General features: G+C 38.2%; 1 protein-coding gene across 4 annotated transcripts in view; it reads left to right on the top strand.

Moving 5' to 3' along the window:
- TUT7 (terminal uridylyl transferase 7) overlaps window positions 1-24,594 on the top strand; it is an 83,955-nt gene that overhangs the window by 25,834 nt on the left and 33,527 nt on the right. For all 4 annotated transcript variants that reach the window (XM_053577514.1, XM_053577507.1, XM_053577489.1 and 1 more), the window contains exons 11-22: window positions 4,549-4,701; window positions 7,512-7,692; window positions 9,024-10,126; window positions 10,832-10,982; window positions 12,591-12,677; window positions 13,199-13,299; window positions 15,873-15,930; window positions 20,800-20,903; window positions 22,134-22,223; window positions 23,484-23,597; window positions 23,772-23,849; window positions 24,397-24,574. In XM_053577514.1, coding sequence (XP_053433489.1) covers window positions 4,549-4,701; window positions 7,512-7,692; window positions 9,024-10,126; window positions 10,832-10,982; window positions 12,591-12,677; window positions 13,199-13,299; window positions 15,873-15,930; window positions 20,800-20,903; window positions 22,134-22,223; window positions 23,484-23,597; window positions 23,772-23,849; window positions 24,397-24,574 — 2,398 coding nt within the window. The remainder of the gene's footprint in view (window positions 1-4,548; window positions 4,702-7,511; window positions 7,693-9,023; window positions 10,127-10,831; window positions 10,983-12,590; window positions 12,678-13,198; window positions 13,300-15,872; window positions 15,931-20,799; window positions 20,904-22,133; window positions 22,224-23,483; window positions 23,598-23,771; window positions 23,850-24,396; window positions 24,575-24,594) is intronic.

Raw genomic sequence — 24,594 nt, forward strand, 5'->3', positions numbered from 1 at the left:
TATTTTTTTTTCAAGTGCATGTGGTCAGTTCACCAAGATATGCTGATTCAGGGTTGGGTGTCGTGGCTCACGCCTTACTCCCAGCACTTGGGAGACTGAGGCAGGTGGATTGCCTGAGCTCACGAGTTCAAGACCAACCTGAGCCAGAGCAAGATCCTGTCTCTAAAAAATAGCCAGGCGTAGTGGTGGGCGCCTTTAGTCCCAGCTACTTGGGAGGCTAAGTCAAGAGAATCGCTTAAGCCCAAGAGTTTGAGGTTGCTGTGGGCTATGATGCCACAGAACTTGGTACCCAGGGCTACAAGGTGAGACTCTGTCTCAAAAAATAAATAAATAAATAAATAAAAGATATGCAGATTCCTTAAAGTTTTAGTACTAAAACTGTAGTGTGTTCTTTGACCACAAGATTAAGTTTGAATTTATATAGAGAGGTCACTAAACTATTTAGGAAAATCATACATATTTGGCAATAAAGCAGTATACTTCTAGGTAATCACTAAGTCAAAGAAGTCATATTGGAAATTAGACAATATTTTGAGCTGAATGATAAAAATACCAAATTGGTGAAATGCAACTAAAATAGTGTTCACAGGAAAATTTATAGATTTAAGTGCGTAAGTTTAAAAAAGGTCTAAAATCAGTGACCTAAAGTTCTATCTCAAGAAGTGGAAAATCAGGGCGGCACCTGTGGCTCAGTGAGTAGGGTGCTGGTCCCATATACGGAGGGTGGCGGGTTCAAACTGCAGTGTGGCCCCGGCCAAACTGCAACAAAAAAAATAGCCAGGTGTTTTGGCTGGTGCCTATGTCCCAGCTACTTGGGAGGCTAAGGCAAGAGAATTGGCTAAGCCCAAGAGCTGGAGGTTGCTGTGAGCGGTGACACTACAGCACCCACCAATGGCAATAAAGTGAGACTCAGTTTCTAAAAAAAAAAAAAAAGTGGGAAATCAAAAGAAGAAAATAAATCCAAAATAGGTAAAAGAAATAATAAAGGTAAAAATAAAATCAATAGATTCTAAAAAGAATATTATGAATAATTTTTTATGCCAATAAATGTGAAAACGTATATGAAACAGGCATATTCCTTACTATAAGATAAGTACAAAAGATAATTCAAGAGAAAATAAACTGAACAGTCCAATAACCACTAAAGTAATTGAATTTATGATTAAGAACTTTACTACAAAGACAAGCTCTAAGCCCAATGGTTTCACTGGTGAATTCTGTCAAATATTTAAGAAAGAAATAATGCCAACTCTATACAAACTCTTTCAGAAAATAGAATAAGAGAAATTGGAGGCTGGAATTGTCCTGATAACAAAATAAGACACAGTTATAAAAGAAAAGCTATGTACCAAATTATCTCATGAGCATGAATGCTGAAACTCAGCAAAATATTAATAAGTCAACTGAAAAATAGACAAAAAGGATATGTCATAACCAAGTGGGACTTCTTCAGGAATATAGTGTTGATTTAGCATTTTAAAATAAATATAATTTACCATCTTAACAGGATAAAGGAGAAAAGCCATATGATTATTTGAGGATATGAGGGGGGAACTTGACAAAATTCCATGCTCACTTACCATAAAAACTCTGCAAACTAGGAACAGAAGGAAACTAAGCATTTGTGGCAAATATCTTCAGCTAACATCAGACATAATGGAAAGTTACTGGATATTTTCCCTATACTACTGAGAAGAGAAGAAGAATGCCACCCCCACCCCCCAACTGACTCCTACTTAACATTTCCAGGACGTTCTCACCATTGCAATAAAGAAAAAGAAAAAGTCATAAAAATGTAAAAGAAATAAACGTTATTTGCAGAGAACATTTATTTACATAGAAAATCCTCAGAAAAGTACAAAACAACCCCTAGAACTAATAAATCTAGGAAGATAATAGAAACAAAATAAATATGCAAGATCAATTGTATACTTTTACATATTAATAGCAATTTGAAAATGTTTTTAGAATTCCATTGATAGTGTCAGACAACATAACAGTATTTAAGAATAAATAACAGATGTGCAAAAACTTCTAAACTGAAAATTGTAGGACATTGCTGAGAAAATTAAGATATAAATAAATATAAAGCTATCTGCTAAGTTTTTGTGCATTGTAAGATTAAGTATGTTGGTTGTAGTATAAGATTAAGCAAGTTGGTTTTCAGTAAAGGTGCCTGAACAGTTCATTGAGGGAAAGAAAACTTTTCAACAAACGATACAGGGAAAACTGGATTCCCTAAGAAAAAAATGAGTATTAAATAATTTACCTCACAAAAAAACATATATATATATATTTATTTACCTCACAAATGCCCCAAAATTAACTCAAAATGTTGAAAACCATAAAACGCCCAGGAGAAAACATAGGAGAAAATTGTTGCAGCAAGGATTTCTTAGACTACTAAAAGCACATAGCATATCAATAAAGAAAAATATTGATAAATTGAACTTTATTAAACTTTAAAACTAGCTCTCCAAAAAACATTGTTAAGAAAGCAAAGAAGCAAGGCACCACATTAAGAAAATATTGAATACATACATCCAAGCATGGAAGTCATCACACCTAGTATGGGGGGAGAAACGTGACAAAATCTGTACTCACAATAAAAACTCTGCAAACTAGGAACAGAAGGAAACTAAGCATTTGTGGCAAATATCTTCAGCTAACATCACACCTAGTATGAGGTAGAGGGGGACTTAACAGAATTCCATACTCACACCTAGTCATCACACCTTTTCCATGGAATAATAGTTCAAGTCAGTCAGCAAATCTTCACTGAGCATTTCTTTTACTAAGCACTATTGTGGGTGCTAGGGTTAGAGTGGTGAACAAAATAATCCTTGCCTTTGAATTTATATGGTCAGTGGGGCAAGAGGCTAGTGGTGGTAATTGCTCTGAGGAAAAATAAGCCAGATTAAGAAGGACAGAGAGTGAAAAGTGGGGAGCTGTTAAGAGAAGATATTTGAACAGAGCTAAATAAAGTGAGGGAGAGTGAGTGTTAGGGACTCATTCCAAGCAGAGGGAATAGCAGATGTCAGCTCTGACCAAGGAGGATGGAAGAAGGATCAGAGAAGTAGCAAAGGACCTGATTATGTAGACCCTGGAAGGACTGTGAATTTCATCTTGAGTAAGAAGGAAACCACTGATCAGGAAAGCAACATGACATCTTATGTTTTAGAAGGATTGATCAATCTGCTAAACCAGTGAGGTAGTCCATTTATTTGGTATGGAAATACATTTAGGAAATGTGACACCAAATCTTCACTTTGCCCCATGTTTATTTTTCTTGATAACCTGCTTAAAGGCTGTGATAAATCCCATCGTGCAGTAAAGAAAGCTGTTCAACTCTGTTCAACATCTCTCAGAATTAAAATAGCTGGACATTGTGGTAGGTGTCTGTAGTCTCAGCTACTCAGGAGTCTGAGGCAAGAGGATCACTTGAGCCGAAGAGTTTGAGGTTGCTATGAGCTATGACACCATGGCATTCTACCAAGGGTGACAAAGTAAGACTTCGTCTCAAAAAAAAAAAATCGGCTTGGTGCCTGTGGCTCAAGTGGCTAAGGTACCAGCCACATACACCTGAGCTGGCAGGTTCAAATCTAGCCCAGGCCCACCAAACAATAATGGCTGCAACAAAAAACAATAGCCAGGCGTTGTGGCGGGCACCTGTAGTCCCAGCTACTTGGGAGGTGGAGGCAGGAGAATCGCTTGACCCAGGAGTTGGAGGTTGCTGTGAGCTGTGATGCCACGGCACTCTACCCAGGGTCATAGCTTGAGGCTCTGTCTTAAAAAAAAAAAAAAAAAACTCTCAGACTGTTTGAACCCAGACCATTTTCTTTATCATTAGCATTCATTAATAGAACATAAAATTTACTTTGGAAATTTCCAACCTAGCCAGAATTAATAGTATTTAAAATTATTTTCTAAATGGGAATATCTCCATTGCATTCCCTTACTATCTATAGTAACAATTTTGGCTGTTTATTTGAGCAATTACTATTTACTACAAGCAAATACTACCTGTATCTGGGTACCTTATGTTCATTATTTTAATATCACTGCTATCCCATGAAGTAAGTTCAAGTGTTATTCCTTTCTATGGGACCTAAGGCATACAGAGAGTAACTGCCTCACCTAAAGGCATTCAGCTGATATATAAGGGAGCTGAGATTTGGCCCTAGGCAATTTTATTCCAGAAGCCAGGTTACTTTCTCTTAGAACAGCAGTTCTCAACCTATGGGTCGCAACCCGCCTTTTTCCATTTGTGATAACGCAGCAATTAGGAAGGTTGAGAACTACTGTCTTAGAATATTTACTAAAGAATCATTTCCTAAAGTCATCATTTCTTTTGCAAATCAAAACCTTTTTTTTTTACTTCAAAAATTATTTTAAAATTTACAGGTATCTCAGAAATAGTCCATAATTTTATATTTTCAAAGAACTATGAACGTTAACTTCTTCAATTCCTTTCAAGGTTAATATGCTCTGATGGATAGAAAATTATTTCTGCCTTCTAATAAATAGTATGTATCTAATTTTTCCTAGATTGAAGGATTCTCATTAAACAACTTAGGGAACTTCAACCTTAAAGATATTGAGAATGACTTTGTGGTCTGGGAATACACTAACAGTGCTGCAGGGGACACAGACACAACAAAAGAAGAGGCACCAAAAGAAATACTGGTTAAAAGGGGACAGGTCTGTTTTCTCATTTTAGTTTTATTTCTCTTGCCAGTTGTGGAGTTTGTGGGTTAATCAGTCTTCCTGTCTTATTTCCTTAACAATCTTCACTTTTTCATGGCTATTTCATTTCCTAGTCTGTTCAGTCCCTTGAATAAACAAGTAGCAAGAAAAGGTTAAAAAAAAAAAAACTTAGGTTATTAAATCTGCAATTATTTGTATGCTTTCTTCTGTGTGCGGGAGTCTTTTGAAAGATACTGAGAATTCAAAGAGATAAACCCCTATCCATTCTCAAAGAACTTAGTTTTAGATGGTATTATGAGGTTTAAATATATAAAAAGTTAACTAAGTTCAAATTACTAAAATAACAATGAATAAGTAAGCAATTTGATGCACTAGTCCTATTCTATTGGGGATGAGGAGGGGCGTTTGTACACAAGGAAAGAACGGCCATTAGAATTTCAAACAAAAATCTGTGCAATGTAACTATCCTAGAAGTCAGATTTCTGTTCCAAATTAGTGAAGGGTCCTTGATCTCTCCATAATCCTTTGGGCTAAAACAATAGTAGCATCCACAAAATACTTCTGAGACAAGGATTCTGATTCTCATTGCATATAAACATGTTGTGTCACTCCTCCAGTCCGTGCGTAAAATGAAGAATAGTGGTGAATCAGACGTTCTCTTTATGTTTTCTAGAATCCCTGAACATTAGTGGAAGGGTGGTACCACTCTTCCCCTGCTGACATCAGAACAATACCACTTTTGTCTGTCTTCTTGGTTTTCCTGTAGAGGATAAGAATACAGGCTGTGGAGCCAGAATATGTGAATTTCTATCTCATCTCTCCCACTTACTAGCTGTGTGTCCTTGGGCAAGTGACTTAATCTTTCTGTGTGCTAGTTTCTTCCCTAAAAATGGGGATAATATTGGTATCTTCTCATAGGGTCATTGATTTATAGAATGCTTAACTCAGTGCCGAGCATGTGGTAAGCACTCAGTAAATGTTAGCTGCTATTGTTACTTTATTTGAAAGAGTGTTCTCAATTGAAAAACAAATTTTAAGTACTAGTATTCTTGATATCATAAAGGGCTCTTAAGTTCCATGTTGTGGTATGAAGTCATTTCAGTGAGATGCTTACAAATCCTTGTAATGCTAAAAAAAAAAAAAAAGCTATGGATAAAGAGGTGAAATTTAATGACTTAAAATTTTGGGAAAGTTTCTTTGTGTCCTCAACTATAGGTTTGGGACCTAGACAGCTTCTATTTTCAATCAGTTCTGCCTTGTAAATCTACAAGATGACTTTATCTTACTTGGCAGAATCTTTGTGGTTGAGAAAAGTATCATACCACATGTTTTGAAGCTTTATAAAGTATGATTCGAGACAAATTTGTACACCTTAGAGGAAATATTTTTTTCAGTGTGAATTATAGGAGTAATGTGAAAGAAAAGCTATTGCTGTAAGTCTATTTCATGCTTTATTTTTATATTTTTGTGCTATTGGAAAGATTAACTTCATGGTTAAGTGAGCTGTAGACATCATGGAGTTGCATATGGTGTGATGATAAAGCACCATAATGTAATCGGGAGACATTGTTCTCGTTTTGCCACTGACAAGCAGTGCAACCATCTGACAAGGCATGGAAATTCTTGGGGTTTCAATTCCTTCTCTTTTAATATATGGGAGTTGAACTATAATACCTCTTTAGAGCATCTTACAGTTGTGATGTTATGTTTCGTGATATGTGGATTTCTTGTACTTAAAAAGATTATACCTAAGTGGAAAAATAGAGAGCAACTGAGTCTGCCAGATGCTTTCCCTTGTTTCTGATTTAATCCTCATAACTATCCTGTGTTATAGGTGGTATCATCCCTACTCTGCAGATAATGATAGCGACCATTTTTTGAACACTGTGTGCCAGGCACTGTGCTAAGCACTTTACAGACACTATCTCACTCAGTCCTCCCAACAACCCTATGAGGTGGGTACTGTTATCCCCATTTTTCAGATGAGGAAACCAAGGCTTAGATTATAGTCCTTGACCAGGATCATACACAGCTCGGACATGGCAGAGTTTGGATTTCAAATTTAAGCTTGACCTAATTCCAAAGCCAGTTCTCCTAGCCATTAAGCTATACTGCTAGTCTGAGAATGAAGACGCTAAGTCACAGAGCAATTAAGAGCCATGGTATGGCAGAATCACTGTTCAGTTTCATTTTTTTCCTAAGTACTATGTGCTTTGCAATATATTATTACATCACAATATGTTCTAACTTGTCAGAAGCCTGTGACTGTAAAACTGTTATCCATTTTTCATATCATGTTATTTGACTTTAAAATTAATGGTGACTGGCAGAGTCAGTGTGGTTTTAAAGCGTCTCAGAGCAATGAGAGGAGTGTTTTCCCTTTTTCTCTATGCCTTTATACTGTCCATTTCTGTGTGTCTGTGACTGCAGAGGTGCCTCCAGCAGCAGTACAGAAGAGTTCAGTGCTGAGAGTATTAGCAATCTGTGTACAGTCCTCTCTGCCTGTTATTAACAGTTCAAAATTAGGAGTGCTGTCTGGTTAAATAAAACAGATCCTGTCTACCCCTGTGATAATAAGAGGATTTTAACATTATTAGTCCTAGGAATATAATAAAATAATGCTGTTTTGCCACAAGCAAATAGAACCCAGAATTTGATTTATCTAGAGGTATTGTCATTTATATCTTTTATATCTAAATCTGAAAAGGTTTTTCAGATTTTTTAATTGGATGTTTGAATGCTCTCTTTGTTTGGATTGTGCTTACATCTGAAATAACTTGGCTATTTCTCTTTGCTGTTAATAGGTGTCATTAATATTTGATATAAAACACCAGCCTTCAGTACCAGTTGGGCAGCTCTGGGTGGAAATGCTGCGATTCTATGCTTTAGAATTTAATTTGGCTGACTTAGTGATAAGTATTCGTGTCAAAGAATCAGTATCTCGAGAATCAAAGGATTGGCCCAAAAAGCGCATTGCCATTGAAGGTATCTAACAATGTTTATCTTTAACCCCTCTTTTTTAAGGTACCTGTCTAAACAGCATGCTTTTTATTTCAGTCTCTTTTCAGCTTCACATGTACGGTAGACCTGACCTCAGAGGTGAAATAAATAGGTAGAATCTTGCATGTGGTACAGTGGACCATTTCAAGAGATGAACCTGTTCACCCTGGGTTTTTTAAATATAAGCAATTGGAATAGTGGCTGGATGAGACCTTGCTTTCTTTGTAAATTGCTTAACAACTTAAATGCTTAAAAAGGTTTATCACAGTGATTGAATCTGATCTTTCCTCTTTACAATTCTCATTTCTGAATTTTTAAACTCAGTCCTTTAATAAATTGTTGATATTGTTTACTTTTGCAAAAATGAGGAAAATGTATATTCCATTGAAAAATGACATTCTCAGTTGGATTCCTGTCCAGTACAGAGTGAATGGTTATTTTTGACCTATCTACAATAACATTTAGAACTTATTCATAAAAACACTTTTTTAGTGAAGGCTTATTTAACTGGAATCACTGTATCAAAGACACACTGATATGCCCTGTAGATATCATTAAATAGACTAGCTCTTCTCAGCTTTGCAAAGTCAGGAGGTTGAAACCCCTCTAGAAATCTTAATTCTCCTCCTTTAAATAATTTAAAGAGCCTCCTAAATGGAATCCTTTTATTTTTGCTTGATTTTTTTTCAAGCTTTATGTTGCATAAAAGGGTTTTTTTGCATTTTGCATAAATTCTATGTGCAATCATGGGGATCTCACATTTTTAAACCCTCCCCTGCAGTTTCTCTGGCTCAGCTCTTCTGGCCAATTGCCTAACCTGCTGGAGTTCTAGGGGAGGAGAAAAGATTGAGAGAAGTGGTGTCTCCTCCTGGTGCCTCCCTCTCGCCCCTGAAATTCAGTCCAGCCAATTCAGTGATGGGGCTTCCCAGGGCAGAAGAGTGGAGGTAAGCTCTACAAACGTCAGGGCCTGGCTGAGTGGGGAGGCAGAACACTCAGCAGCAGAGCCTGTCGGGAAGACCTTGCTTCCCTTAGGCATGAGAGCCACACTGATGACATCTTTTCCACCTCCACAGTCATAGAGCACAATAGGGAAGGGGTACTGGTTCTGAATAGAACGGGTTTTTTTCTTCATAGAGCAGATGCATCAGAAAATGTTGCTTTTGTTCTTAAACCACATTTTCTTATTCCCTGTCCCATTTTTTAAGCATATAAGATATATTATAAATTTTACTATTGTTTCTGTTTTTATTTGCAGTAGGATAATCTTTTAAATATGAAGTGGTGGATTTTTTCTTTCTCTTTTTTTTAAATTACAGATCCCTACTCTGTTAAAAGAAATGTGGCAAGGACCCTAAATAATCAACCTGTGTTTGAGTATATACTTCATTGTTTAAGGACAACATACAAATATTTTGCTCTTCCACACAAAATTATAAAACCCAACTTTCCAAAGCCACTCGGTGTAGTTACTTGTGCTTCAGAACATTCTAATGAAGTAGTAAATCATGACCCAGATGTACAAGCAAAAGATGATAACCTCAAAAACTCAGTTTTGGCTCCAGGTCCTAGTACTGCCAGTTCAACTTCAAATACCTGTAAGATACATCCACTTATTCTGAAAGAGACTGCTGAAAGGTTTGGAAGCCCATCAACAGAGGAAAAGGGAAATAAATATATCAGTGTCCACCTAGAAAACCCCAACTGTGTCCAGGCAAAGGTCAGTTGTGATGATTATGAGGATGTTAAAGTACACCATCAAAAAACAGGAAGTAAAAATGAGAAAGAAAAAATTGAGAAGAAGAGCAAGCATCCTTCAACTGTTGATCAAGGTTTAAGCAGTAGCAGACATGGAGAGCTGGTAATCTGTGGCAGTACTCTTAATAATGAAACAGATAGCACTTTCGATTTAGAAGGCATCCAGAAGCCTTCAGCTAAAGAATGTGATGGATTTGCCACTGTAGATGACAAGGCTGATGTTGATGAAGAAAGTATAGAAGGCACTGATGAACTGGAGGACGCTCTAAACCACTTTGCCCCTTCAATGCAGGGCCAGACATCAGAAATCATTCACTCTGATGAAGAGGAAGAGGAAGAAGAAGAAGAAGAGGAGGAGGAGGAAGAACCCAGGCTTGCCATTAACCAAAGGGAAGATGAAGATGGCATTGCTAATGAAGATGAGTTAGATAACACCTACACTGGATCAGGGGATGAGGATGCCTTGTCTGAAGAGGATGATGAAGTAGGCGATCCCCCTAAGTCTGAAAACTGGAAGGAATGTGGAAAACCTGTAGATAGAGGTCTACTAATGGAACTTAATAAAATAAGTCTTAAAGAAGAAAATATCTGTGAGGAAAATTCACCTGTGGATCAGTCTGATTTCTTCTATGAATTTAGTAAAGTTATCTTCACCAAAGGCAAGGTAATCAGTGCTGCTACTAGACTTAGAACTAGGAGACTATAAGCGATTTTAATGCATATAATTTCAACTTTTATTTTTATGTATTTATTTTATGACAGAGTCTCACTTTGTCACCCTTGGTAGAGTGCGGTGGCATCCTAGGTTACAGCAACCTCAAACCCCTAGGCTTAGCCTCTCGAATAGCTGGGACTACAGGTGCCTACTACGATGTCCAGCTATTTTTTTTTTTTTTTTTTTTTTTTTAGAGACAGGATCTCGCTCTTGCTCAGGCTAGTCTAGAACCCATAATCTCAGGCAATCCACCTGCCTTTGCCTTCCAGAATGCTAGGATTATAGGTGTGATCTACCGCACCTGGCGTACAACTTTTATATACTAGAACAGAAGTCTTCCTATTTTGGATGTGGTTAGTGAATTGGTTTTTCTTTCTTATACAACCACTTGGTCCACTTTCCTCCATAAGATTCATGGGAATTTGCATAGGAGGAAAAGAATGCCATTAGTAGTGAAAATAACTACTTTTTCTTCTGAGGATACCATAGGGTACTCCCATCTCTCAGATCATTTACAGTGGCTACATACTGTCTTTTCTTTCCTTTGGAAAGTGAAAGGTTGACTAGGTACGTTAAGAAAAAGTTTCCAGACCCCATTATTTGGCAGCTAAAGTGTTATCTTAAGGCTTGTTTTGCTTTGCTGTGTTCCTACAGTCTCCTACAGTAGTGTGTAGCTTATGCAAACGAGAGGGTCATCTGAAGAAGGACTGTCCCGATGACTTCAAAAGAATCCAGCTGGAACCCTTGCCACCACTAACACCCAAGTTTTCAAATATCTTAGATCAAGTTTGCATCCAGTGTTACAGTAAGTTGTTCCCATTTCTTTTGATTTTTTGAAATATTAAATTGACATTCACTCTAAGAGTCATCGGAATCACTATCCTTTCAGCTCTCGAAGCACATACTGGAACTAAGTGTTCCATTCTTCATGGTATCCACAGTGTTTTACGTCTTGCTTGTCCTTTTTTCGACAGGCAATACATGTCAAAGAAAGATAAGGAAAGACATATTAAGTCTTTTTTTTTTTTTCTTTTTTGAGACAGGGTCTCGCTCTGTGCCTAGGCTGGAGTACAGTGGTGCAATCAGAGCTCACTGCTGCAACTTCCACCTTCTGGGTCCAAGCTGTCTACTGCCTCACCCTTCTGAGTAGCTGAGGGCTATAGCCTTTTGCCACCATGGCAAGCTGAAATTTTTTTAAAGATGTTTTTTGTAGAGACTCAAATCTCCTATTTGTTGCTTAGGCTGTTTTTGAGCACCTGGACTTACGTGATCTTACCAGCTCCACCTCCCAAAGTTCTAGAATTATAGGCATGAGCCACTGTGCGCAGCTCCTTTTAAATCTTAAGATTCGTGTGCTAGTATTTCCCAGCTGGTGTTTCTTGAAAAGTTTTTCTAGGTGCAGTTAATAATATTTCATGACCAGAAGTATTCCCGGGCTGTAGGGAATAACTCCATTTATTGCCTTCTCCTTTAGGGCAGTAAACTTCCTCTAGAGACTTCCAGGGCACATTGCCTGATTAATACCCTACATAAGAGCCCTTTTTGGGGAAGGCTTGATACAGAGAAGTTTACAGTTTTATAAAGGGAAAACATTTTAAGGAGAGTCGTCATTCAGCTGCTTAGAATAAAAGAAATCATTGTTTTACATGGCCACAAGGTATCCGTCTGTGCCAGAACACACTTGGCTCTTAATCAGTGATTATTTTTTTTTTAATTAAAAAAACACCTTTTTGGAGGTTATGCCTATGAAAGAAAATTAGATACTCTTTAGACAAAAGTATATGCAAATGCTTACAAACTATATTCGCTCCGTGGGGTTCCCAGAAGACATTTTCTTGATTTTGGGATGGGATATGTCTCTGGGAAACCCAGGTGCAGACTCCCAGTGCAAATTCGTTTCCATTTCAAGAGCAGTTCTTTTTTTTTTTGGAGATAGAGTCTCACTATGTTGCCCTGGGTAGAGTGCCGTGGCATCACAGCTCACAACAACCTCAAACTCTTGAGCTTAAGCAATTCTCTTGCTTCAGCCTCCCAAGTAGCTGGAATTATAGGCATCCACCACAATGCCTAGCTGTTTTGTTGTTTTTTTTTTTTTTTTTTTTTTTTTTGGTAATAGTTGTCACTGTTGTTTGGCAGGCCCACGCTGGATTTGAATCCGCCACCTCCAGTGTATTTGGCTGGAGCCCTAGCCACTGAGCTACAGGCACCGAGCCTCAAGACCAGTTCTTAGTGATAGACTCTTAATAAATGGGCAATTTTTATTTTACATTGCTAATGCTATCTACTAAGAACACACAAACATTTAAGAGGGCTTTTTTTTTTAACCTTTTAAGTTTTCTAAAAAATGTAATTTTTTCAGACTTTTCAAAGTATGTCCACAGTCTTATTTTCTCAATATGTCTATTTTAAACAGAGGATTTTTCTCCAACTATTTTAGAAGATCAGGCTCGTGAACATATTCGACAAAACCTAGAAAGTTTCATAAGACAGGACTTTCCAGGTAAATAATTTTTTTATCTTTAAGAACGGTATATGTGTTACAAGCACATTGGTTATGAAAATAATAAAGTGATCTTGTGGTGATGGTAGGTCAGGGTTTCAGTTGTTTTGCATATGCCTAGGATATCTTTGGTCTGCCAAATCCTAAAGGACAGTAGCATGTAGCATTTATCCTAGCAGATGCCCCAAGTGAATTTCATTTCATATAATATTACATTTAGAGTCAAAGTTCACATATTTCTAAAGCAGTAATAAGGTTATCGTTATTAAATACCATGACGTGATCTAACATTTTCCTTGAAATGTTCCTTGTACCTGACAGTTTTTCTTGCCATATGCAACTTATATTTAAAGGAAACTTTGAGAGAAAAAATTTTAGAATAAATGGTAATACAAGAACATAATTATGAGATTAATATAGCATAGTTAACAACTGGGTATTTTTGGTTCATGAGAGGGCCATTTTGATTAAAAATTAAATATAGCAGATAATTAGTTACTGCTTTTCATATATCCTAACAGGAACTAAATTGAGCTTGTTTGGCTCCTCCAAAAATGGATTTGGTTTCAAACAGAGTGACCTTGACGTCTGTATGACAATTAACGGACTTGAAACTGCTGAGGTACAGTGACTGCATGAAACTTCCATTTGCCGTGGCAGTGTGATTTGACCAATCTTGGCTGACATTACAGTTTGGTATTTTTCAAATTTATCAGGGCATACCATATGGCATGTACCATTTGGCACCCTCTCTGGCTAAATACAGCAAGCAGCTTAGAGGTGAATGTGAGTAGAAAAAGCTGTACTTTAACCCTGTAGTACAAAGTGGACTGCAAAGTGATATCTTGGAATTCTACAAAGCCACACTAGCGTCTCCAGTGTCCCATTGGCCTGGCCACTGGGATGACTTGGAGGCACATACTACAAGGTTATCTGTAAAGATTTTTTTACCAAGGAGGCAGTGTGGTAAATGATGAGTGCTAACCTTATAGTCCAGAGACCTGGATTTGAGACATAATGGTCTTTACTAGATGTGAAATGGAAATAATTTCTGTGAAGAATTTTTTTTTTTTTTTTGCATTTTTTGGCTGGGGCTGGATTTGAACCTGCCACCTCCAGCATATGGGGCCGGCACCCTACTCCTTTGAGCCACAGGCGCCACCCGAAATGGGAATAATTTCTATTCCCTTTTGCCTTAGGCAATTTTTGTACACATTAGTTTAGATCATTAGTTTGTCAGAAGATGGTACACTATGGCACATGGGCTAAATTCAGCCCCCCATTGCCTGTTCTTGTGAATGAAATGTTGTTAGAGCAGAGCCACACTCATGTATTTCTGTATTGTCTGTGGCTCCTTTCACTCTAAGTGCAGAGTTTAGTATGGCCCACAAAACAGAACAAGTTTACCACCCTCTGATTGAAGACATTTATAAAACATAAAATGCTATATGAAGATATAAAGTATGAGAAGTGCTGAGTGTCTATTCTTTTTAACAGCAGTTCAAGTGCTGGATATCCAAATGAATGATGCTCCTGTTACTGAAGACTCTTTATGCCTTTTCTTAATTTCAAGTCTTTATATTTTGAGGACATATGTGATTTGGGAAAACAGTCAAAAGTGATCCCGTGTGAATTAGGTGAATAAAGTAATGTTGGTTCATCACATAGAATGACCCTGGCATACAAAGTTAAGGTTGTTCTTATTTGGGGAGGTATATATATGTATATGTAATATACACACACACACTCTAATTTATTTATTGTTTTTTGTTTGTTTGTTTGTTTTTTGAGACAGAGTCTCACTTTATCGCCCTTGGTAGAGTGCTGTGGCATCACAGTTCACAGCAACCTCCAACTCCTGGGCTTAGGCGATTCTCCTGCCTCAGCCTCCTGAGTAGCTGGGACCACAGGCGCCCGCCACAACGCCAGGCTATTTTTTTGTTGCAGTTTGGCTGGGACCAGGCTCGAACCCACCACACTCTGTATATGGGGCCCGTGCCCTACTCACTGAGCCGCAGGCGCCGCCTAGTTGTTGTTATTTTTAATCAAGCCGAGGCAAGTTTCAAACTTGCCACCACCCCTGGTGTGCATAGCCACCACCCTACTTACTGAGATAGCCAGCTATTTGATATTTTTTTTTTTTTTGTAGTTTTTGGCCGAGGCTGGATTTGAATCTGCCACCTCCGGCATATGGGGCCAGCGCCCTACTCCTTTGAGCTACAGGCACCGCCCAATTTTGGGGTTTTTTAAACATGACTTATCATTTAGGTTTTTTGTGTGTGTTTGTTTGTTTTGGTTTTTTGAGACAAAGTCTCACTTTGTCACCCTCAAGAGAGTGCTCTGGCATCATAGCTCACAGCAACCTCCAACTCCTGGGCTCAACTGATTCTCTTGCCTCAGCCTTTCGAATAGCTGGGACTATAGCCGCCTGCCATGATGCCCAGTTATTTTTTAGAGATGAGGTCTCACTCTTACTCAGGCTGGTCTCGAACTCCTCAGCTCAAGCATTCCACCCATCTCGGCCTCCCAGAATCCCAGAATTGCTAGGATTATAGGTATGAGGCACTGCACCAGGCCTTATTAAATAGTTTTGATGGTATTTCTGAAGTAAAAGTTCAATTGAAGTAACACTGGGATATACATATTGATAGGGTTAGCCTAAGTGTTATGTGAAATATTATATTTGCTATATGTCTTAATTTACATTTGCTATATGACAGTAATTTTCTACATTATTTATTTTGGCTAGTTCTGTAGGGAAATAATGTGAGCTTAATCACTCTCCACAGCAATTCAGTCAACTCTTACATTATAATGAAAGTCTACACAGAATAAATAAGAGGGGGCACAGAAGCCCCCTCTTATATATTCTGGCACACGGGGTACGAGTAATATAATTATATAGAGGGGGGAATAAGTAGAGATCCTCAACTATGGTTCAGAGACTTTTTTGAAGTTCAGCCTTCCTACCTTTGTTGCATGTCCAAAAGCAATTACAAAGTAAGGTGTTCAGTTGTTTTTGTAACCATAGGACAGTGCCAGGAATGCTGACTTTGATACTCAGCTAAAAGAGAAAATGTATTTAGACTGAGTTGAAATTAATGCCATTATTTCCGAAGGTAATGGAAAGTGTTTATTAACCAGTTCATTAGCCTGTTGTCCACTTGTGATTCGGTTGTTTGTGTCATCTTTCAGGGGTTGGATTGTGTAAGGACTATAGAAGAATTGGCAAGAGTCCTCAGAAAGCATTCAGGTACCTCTATATTCTTTTTCCAAAAATACTTCTCTCTTTTTTATTTTATTATCATCTTACATAGTCTTCTCCTAATATCTGAGGGAGTTTGGTTCTAGGACACTCATACATGTGTGCACATGCACACTCAGATACCAAAATCTTCATGTGCTCAAGTCCTTTATACAAAATGGCATAGTATTTGCGTATAAACTATGCCCATTCTCCTGTATACATTAAATCATCTCTAGCTTACTTATAATACCTAATACCTAACATAAATGCTAGGTAAATAGTTGTTATACTGTATTGTTTTCTTTTTTTCCTTTTCTTTTTTTTCTTTAAGACAGAGTCTCAAGCTGTCACCCTGGGTAGAGTGCCATGGTGTCACATGTCACAGCTCAGAGCAACCTCAAACTCTCAGGCTTAAGTGATTCTTTTGCCTCAGCCTCCCAAGTAGCTGGGACTAATGCACCCGCCACAATGCCCAGCTATTTTTTTTTTTTTGTTATAGTTGTCATTGTTGTTTGGCAGGCCCAGGCTGGATTCTAACCCGCCAGCTCTGGTGTATGTGGCTGGCGCCCTAGCCATTTCAGCTACAGGCACCAAGCCCTATCTCTTTTTTTTTTTTTCTTAAGAGAAAGAGTCTCACTTTATCACCCTCGGTAGAGTGCTGTGGCATCATAGCTCACAGCAACCTCCAACTCCTGGGCTTAGGCGATTCTCTTGCCTCAGCCTCTCAAGTAGCTGGGTCTACAGGCACCTGCCACAATGCCCGGCTATTTTTTTGTTGCAGTTTGGCCAGGGCCAGGTTTGAACCTGCCACCCTCAATATATGGGACCGGCACCCTACCCACTGAGCCACAGGTGCCACCCTCTGTATTGGTTTTTTTAATATGTATTATTTTTTATTTTTTGTTTTTCCCCCAAATATTTTCTATCTATAGTTGGTTGAATTTGGGGTGCAGAGCCATGGATATTGAAGGGTGCCTGTACTTAGAATTTACTGATGCCATGAAGCAGTATAGTGGCTTATATATGAAATATTTGCAGTATTAATGTCTTTTAAAAAATTTCATGTGTTTAAGTATGAAAGACTGGGAAATTGGTGATCTGTGGTCTATGATAATTAGGTCAACTTAAGAAGGTCAACTATGGAGGTTCTACTGTAATTTCAAACTTAAAGGAGAGCAGCTAAAGTTACAGAAAGGATGTGTATAGTGTTCATTCAGATCCACCAATTAACAATTTGCCTCATTTGATTTATCATTCTATCTCTTGCTTCCTCTCAATTTCTTTCTGTACCATTTGAGAGTACACTATAGACATTGGGTTCCTTTCTCCCAAAATACCTCAGTATATGTCAATATTTCCTAAGAAGTAATGTTAAAACAGGTCTTTTAGACTAGAAATGAATTTGACACACAGATGTTAATAATAATCAAAAGCAGATTGCATGTAATAAGAATTCAATAACAGCCAGAGATCTGTGTCTAAAATTTAACATATTTAAAAGCAGTCTCCTCAGATATTTTATTGAATGTCTCCTGTGTGCCTAGCACTATGCTAACACTTAGGGATAATAGAAAAAATAAAGAATCTGTGTAAGTCTTACAGACCTTAAAATAAGTAAGATGTTCTATAGACTATGAAACATTGTAAGGTAGTATTCGATTAAATAACTTTGAGGTGAAAGAAAATATGAGAATGAGTTGTGTAGGGGAGTTTCATGGAAGAAATGGATTTGTTATCTAGATAGGGAGTTGTTGGTCATAACTGAAGATGAAAGTAAAACAGTTCTGCATTGAAAGCCTCAGAGAGAAAGACACTGAAAGAGACCAAGAATAAAACAATTCCAAGGAATCTTGAGAGAAGTTGAAGATTAAGCCTTAATTCCAGTGCACAGAAATTAGGCAAAGAGACTGAAAATGGAGCCTTTGGAATGATTTTTATTTCTTTTTATGAAAAAATGTTTTTAAACTGATAACCAGAGAGACAGAATAGAATAATTTATAAAAGGACCAGGATGGTGTACTGTGACTAAGTGCTAATTGGCGGGCTTATGAGTGTTAATAAGGGCCAACAGTGTCAAATTTTAGAATGTGAAACACATGAAAAGGAAGGCTATTTAAGAGGCAATATAGGCTCAGTGCCTGTAGCTCAGCAGCTAGGGCGCCAGCCACTAGAAGTGGTGGGTTCGAACCCAGCCCGGGCCTGCCAAACAGCAATGACAACTGCAACCAAAATATAGCCAGGTGTTGCAGTGGGCACCTGTAGTCCCAGCTACTTGGGAGGCTGAGGCAAGAGAATCACTTAAGCCCAAGAGTTGGAGGTTGCTGTGAACTGTGACGCCACAGCACTCTACCAAGAGTGACATAGTAAGACTCAAAAAAAAAAAAAGAGACAGTATTGCAAAGTAGTTGGTGGGCATTCTGGAATCACTTTGGTTTTAAATGTACCTGCTGGTTGGGTTGTGTGATAACAGAAAGTTATTCAGCCTCATTACAGGCACTCAGTTCCTTACCCGTAAAGTGGGAATAGTAGAACTAGCATTTAAGATTAATTAAGAATATACTTGAAAGTACGGGGCCTATCATATTCAATAAATATGAGTTTTCTTGCTCATTTCCCCAGTTTGTTAGATTTCCTTTATCTCCCACATAGACTTATCTTCCTGCAATTTCTTCTTTTTTTTTTGAGACAGTCTTATTTTGTTGCCCTCAGTGGAGTGCTGTGACGTCACAGCTCACAGCAACCTCCAACTCTTGGGCTTAACCAATTCTCTGGCCACAACCTTCCGAATAGGTCCCCACCACAATGCCTGGCTATTTTTTTGTTGCAATTCTCATTGCTGTTTTAGCTGGCCAGGGCCCGATTTGAACCTGCCACCCTCAGTATTGGGGCCCGTACCCGACCCACTGAGCCACAGGCACCACCCCCTGAAATTTCTTCTATCATCTAGCTTTTGTCATACTTTCATGGCAAACCAAACACACAGGTGTCCTATGCTAAGAGTCCCATTTCTCAATGATGATATTTTATCCTGAGTTCTGTGGTATGTCACTGTGTATCTGCCCTCTAGATATCACCACCTCACTCTCAGAAGAAACTCAGACTTCTACATCTCTGAATGAACTGTTCTGTCTTTACCACTTCCTTCCTTCTGCTGCAGTGCAGCTACTTCTACCACCTACCCTGCTTCTGAATCAGTCCTCTTTCATGGTTGTTGACATTGGTGTCCTTGGAATCATCACAGTGGGTAAAGTGATAATTAGCCTGACTTGGACGAAGTTCAAGATAGGTGTGGAGTCAGTCTTACCTAGATTTACATCCTAACTCCACAGTTTACCAGCTGCATAGTCCTAAGCAAGTAACCTTTTCTGTTAGATGAGAGTGATAAGTCTTAGCAGCTAGTGTTTGTAATGGACTTTCACATCTTCTTGTCCAGTAAGAGCTCAGGAAGTGGTAGCTCTTACTCTTAGCAATCCTCCTCTTTTATCACTCCTACCTTTCCATCCAGTTATAGAGGCTCTCAAACATGCTTTGCTTCTTTGCATTTCCATGCCACCTTGAGAATTCAGACCCAGTTATTCTTCATAAGCAGTCATCCTGCCTCTGTTCTTTCAGGTGCTTCCAATCTCTCTATTGCCTGAACCATTGCATGTAAACGTCAGTGATTCCTCTGGACTTAAAAAAAGTCCATTGTCTTCTCTTTGCCTCTCAGGTTAATTCTTCCAAGATATACATGTTCTCTGTTAGGCTCTTCTTATTTCTCTCTTATTTCCTATTTCTCATACTCCTTTCCCTCAACTTCCTTCTACAATCTACACAATTCTATAACAGCCAGAGATCTATGTCTGTGAGAGAGATCTATGAAAGTTCCCTGAACATGCCATTCTGTTTTAGGTTCTCTCTCCTTTTTGTGTGCAATTTCCCTTGCCCGGTAAATCCTCTCAACCTGCACTATTTTTCCCTGTTGTTGTTTTTCAAAGCCTAAGTCAGGCAATTTCCTCCTCTTTTATTAAAGCTGATTCCTTTCTATTACCTTTGTAACTTCTAGCTTCACAGTTATTAACCTCTTTTGAGGATTCTTATGATTGCTCATAGTCTTTTCTCCATAGTCAAATCGAGAGAATAGTCATATTGAGAGAATAGGTAGGACCTACATAGTTTAGACTCTGTCACCTGAAGCCAGGAGTTTAAGACCAGCCTAGGCAACATAGGCTTCATCTCTACAAAGTTTAAAAATTAGTTGGGTTTGGTGGCATACCTGTATTTCTACCCAAGAATCCGAAGCAGGAGGATCCCTTGGGTTTGAGGCTACAGTGAGCTATGATCATGTCACTGTACTCCTCTGGCCTGGGAGATGGAGCAGAACCCTGTCTCAAAAAAGACTCTGTAGCAGTTTCCTCTATTTTGCTATTTGTTGGGCTAATCACACATGAATAAATGCATGCATGCACATGCACACATATGCTCACAGTAGGTATACGTGAACCGTGAACCGTTGCATTCCTGGAGAGCATTGACTGCCTTTTTCATTCTTGTAGTTCAAACATTAATGTGTTCAGCAAATGTAGACTTTGCCAGAATAGTCTTCCCAGAGGTTTGTTAATTCCAGATAATTCTTTTAACTAGGCCTAAGTGAATTCTGTAAAATAAGCCAAAGTTAGGCTTATTTAAATCATTTTATTTTATTATCTTTTTTTAAGCCAGTCTAAGTAAGCAGTGAGACCTATATATGAATTTCAGTGTCAGTAATGTTAATAAGTTTTGATAGCCCACTACAATTGGACCAGCCTACATCATTTTATATTGTTATGTTAACACAGAACCACTTATATCCCCAGATGCTGCATTTAATGATAATAATCGTATTTCCTGACCTAGGTCTGAGAAACATCTTACCTATTACAACAGCAAAGGTGCCAATTGTGAAGTTCTTCCATTTGAGAAGTGGTCTGGAAGTGGATATCAGTTTGTATAACACATTGGTAAGATTTTCTTCCAGCTTTTTCTTTAGGAAGATTAGAGGAACAAAGGTTTCAATTTACAAAATCTCAAGAGAGCCATTTACAGAGTTATTTATGAGTGTTTGCTATGTACCTGGTAGTGTTTTGGCAGAATTCAGTTAAGGTTAGTATTTGTTTAGGATGAAGTCAGAATGGCAGGTTCTTGTGTTTGGTTTGAACTTTTATTTATTTATTTTTGTTTGTTTATTTAGAGAACAAAGTCTCACTCTTTCAGCCCTAGTGGAGTGCAGCGGCTTTAGTATTCACTGCAACCTCAAACTGCTGGGCTCAAGCCAAAGTAGAATACTTTGCCCTCCTCAGTATCTGGGACTACAGACACGTAACCCAGGCCCAGCTGATTTTTCTTTTCTTTTCTTTTTTTGGATATAAGAATCTCACTTTGTTGCCCCCAGTGGAAAACTGTGGCGTCACAGCTCACAGCAACTCAAACTCTTGGGCTCAGGTGATCCTCTTGTCTTAGCCTCCCAAGTAGCTGGGACTGTAGGCGCCTGCTATACCACCTGGCTAGTTATAGAGATTAGGTCTCGCTCTGCCTCAGGCTGGTCATGAGCTCAGGCAATCCACCCGCCTCGGCCTCCCAGACTGCTAGGATTACAGACGTGAGCCACCACATCTGACCTAATCTTTCTAATTTTTTGTAGAGACAAGGTCCTGTTGCTCAGGCTTGGTCTCAAACTCCTACACTCAAGTCATCCTCCTGTCTAGGCCTTCCAGAGTAATAGGATTATACCCTTGAGCCACCACACATGGCCTGAATTTTGTTATAATTTGGGTGGTTGGGGCGTCTTTGGAGACATTTATTCATTTTCAGATGGGCACAGTGTAATCTTGGTGCACCCAACTCTCTTTAATCTCACAGCTGGTTTATTTCAGGGCTTTATGACATTTAATTGAAATAATGCTATGGGTAGAAGGATCTTACATATACTTAAAGGGAAGTGATTATTTTCATAGCCCTTATTTTCTAGATGTTCCAGACTAAACACATATTAACATAATAGAGGTCGTGAGGTCAGATATTACTTAAAATTCTTTATCATCTAGTAAAATGAAGCCTATCTTTGGGAAGGGTTAATTTCAGTCTAAATGTTTCCTCCATAAAATGAATGGGTGTAAACCCATTTAGAATATTCCAACCTAACACCTTTTCATCTAAGTGATAGCCTTATAGTGTAATTTCCCTTTTAACAGGCCCTTCATAACACAAGGCTTTTATCTGCTTATTCAGCCATTGATCCCAGAGTGAAATATTTGTGCTATACCATGAAAGTATTTACAAAGGTGAGTATGATTCCTCTTGTGATTTATTATGAAATTTCATTGCATCTTCTCACCTTGTAGAAAACAAGAAATCTGTACTTTTTAATGATTCATAGCCATGTCACATGCTTCCCATAATACGCAGTTATAGAACCTCCATAGTTGACCAACTCTCTGCTTTGACCCCTCCTTAAGTTAACCTAATTTTCATAGACCGGACATGCACCACATATGGTTAACTTAAAGGTTGACCACCTCTGTATGTTGACCAGTTTGTTACAGTCCCTTGGTGATCAACTTACAGAAATTCTGCTATATTTGGGAAGCCCAATAGCACAAGCTAAAATGTTTTTATCTTAAATTTTATACAATGTTATAATCTTGCTTGTGCCTAATTATTCACTGCTTGTTGGATTGGGTTGGTTTGGGTTAGTTTTGTTAGCATAATTTAGCCATTGAAAATGTGATTTTTAGATTAGTCTCAAAAGTAAACACCTTTTTTTTTTTTTGAGGCAGAGTCTCACTTTGTGGCCCTTAGTAGAGTGCTGGGGTGTCACAGTTCACAGCAATCTCAAACTTTTGGGCTCAAGGGATTCTCTTGCCTCAGCCTCCCAGGTAGCTGGGACTACAGATGCCTGCCACAGCGCTTAGCTATTTTTGAAGACGAGGTCTCGGGTGGCGCCTGTGGCTCAGTGAGTAGGGCGCCGGCCCCATATACCGAGGGTGGCGGGTTCAAACCCAGCCCCGGCCGAATTGCAACAGAAAAATAGCCAGGCATTATGGCGGGCGCCTGTAGTCCCAGCTGCTCGGGAGGCTGAGGCAGGAGAATTGCAGAAGCCCAAGAGCTGGAGGTTGCTGTGAGTTCTGTGACATCATGGCACTCTACCGAGGATGGTAAAGTAAGACTCTGTCTCTACAAAAAAAATAAAAAATAAAATAAAAATAAAATTCAACAAACTTAAAAATAAAAAATAATAAAATTCGGGGCAGTGCCTATGGCTCAAAGGGGTAGGGCACTGGCCCCATATGCTGGAGGTGGTGGGTTCAAACCCAGCCCTGGCCAAAAAATGCAAAAATAAATAAATAAATAAATAAGATGAGGTCTTGCTCTGTCTGAGGCTGGTCTCGAGCCCATGAGCTCGGGCAATCCACCCACCTAGTGCTAGGACTTTACAGGCGTAAACCACCACTCTAGGGCAGACACCCCTTTTATAGTAATAAAATGGAGGAAAATTTAACAGTAAACACTAGTTATCTTTTCTTTGTTTTCCTTCCCTCTAGATGTGTGATATCGGTGATGCATCCAGAGGCAGTTTATCATCATATGCATACACTCTTATGGTGCTATATTTTCTCCAGCAGAGGAATCCACCAGTTATTCCTGTCCTTCAAGAGGTATTAGTACAGGACATTGTAATTCTTATCTATAAAACTGGGTGATCTCTGATTCCTCCTCGTTCTCTAAAATTCTTTGGTTCTGTAGTTAAATTTTCAACTATTTTCCTAGAAGTTTTTGTATCAATGCATTAAGTTTATAATCCATACTAATAGTTTAAAAATTAATTTCAGATATACAAAGGTGAAAAGAAACCTGAAATATTTGTTGATGGCTGGAATATTTATTTTTTTGATCAAATAGATGAACTGGTACGTATTTTAAGAGTAAAGATTTCCTACATACTTGCCTAAAAATTAGCTCTACTATGCTGTAGTATAAATTTTAACAGCTTTTTTGTTCATTATATTTATTTATATTACAATAGTAAAGACTAGCATTTATAGGTGTTTTCTTTGAAGCAAAACTATTTTATTTAGCCAGGTGAGTTTCTAGGGACTAATGCCTGATAATTCCAAACAGTTAAGTAACTTTATTCCAAGTAAATATTTTCTTTGTGGGAAAATCTTTGAGTTATAGAGACCTAATAACCTAGGCAGTGCCCAACTCTTACAATTTATTTTGGAGTTCTCCCACAAACATGTTCTGAGGTTTAACAGTAAAAACTCTTGAGTTCTATCTCCAGGTCAGAGTCAAGATTAATAAATTCATGTAAATTGTATTTTTAAGTACAAAACGTTAATTTTTATTTAAAGTTAATTAGTAATAAATCCAAATTTACTACCTAACTTACAAATGAATATTGATATTAACACTTTACTATAGAATGTGATATCTCTTGTTCCCTTCTATTTCTAGCCTACCTATTGGCCAGAATATGGAAAAAATATGGAATCTGTTGGGCAGCTATGGCTGGGCCTTCTTCGTTTCTACACAGAGGAATTTGATTTTAAAGAACATGTTATTAGCATCAGGAGAAAAAGTCTACTTACAACTTTTAAGAAACAGTGGACCTCAAAATACATTGTTATTGAAGGTACAAATAAAATTAATACA

This window comes from Nycticebus coucang, chromosome 2 (assembly GCF_027406575.1).
Source record: "Nycticebus coucang isolate mNycCou1 chromosome 2, mNycCou1.pri, whole genome shotgun sequence".
Classification (NCBI taxonomy): Eukaryota; Metazoa; Chordata; class Mammalia; order Primates; family Lorisidae; genus Nycticebus; species Nycticebus coucang.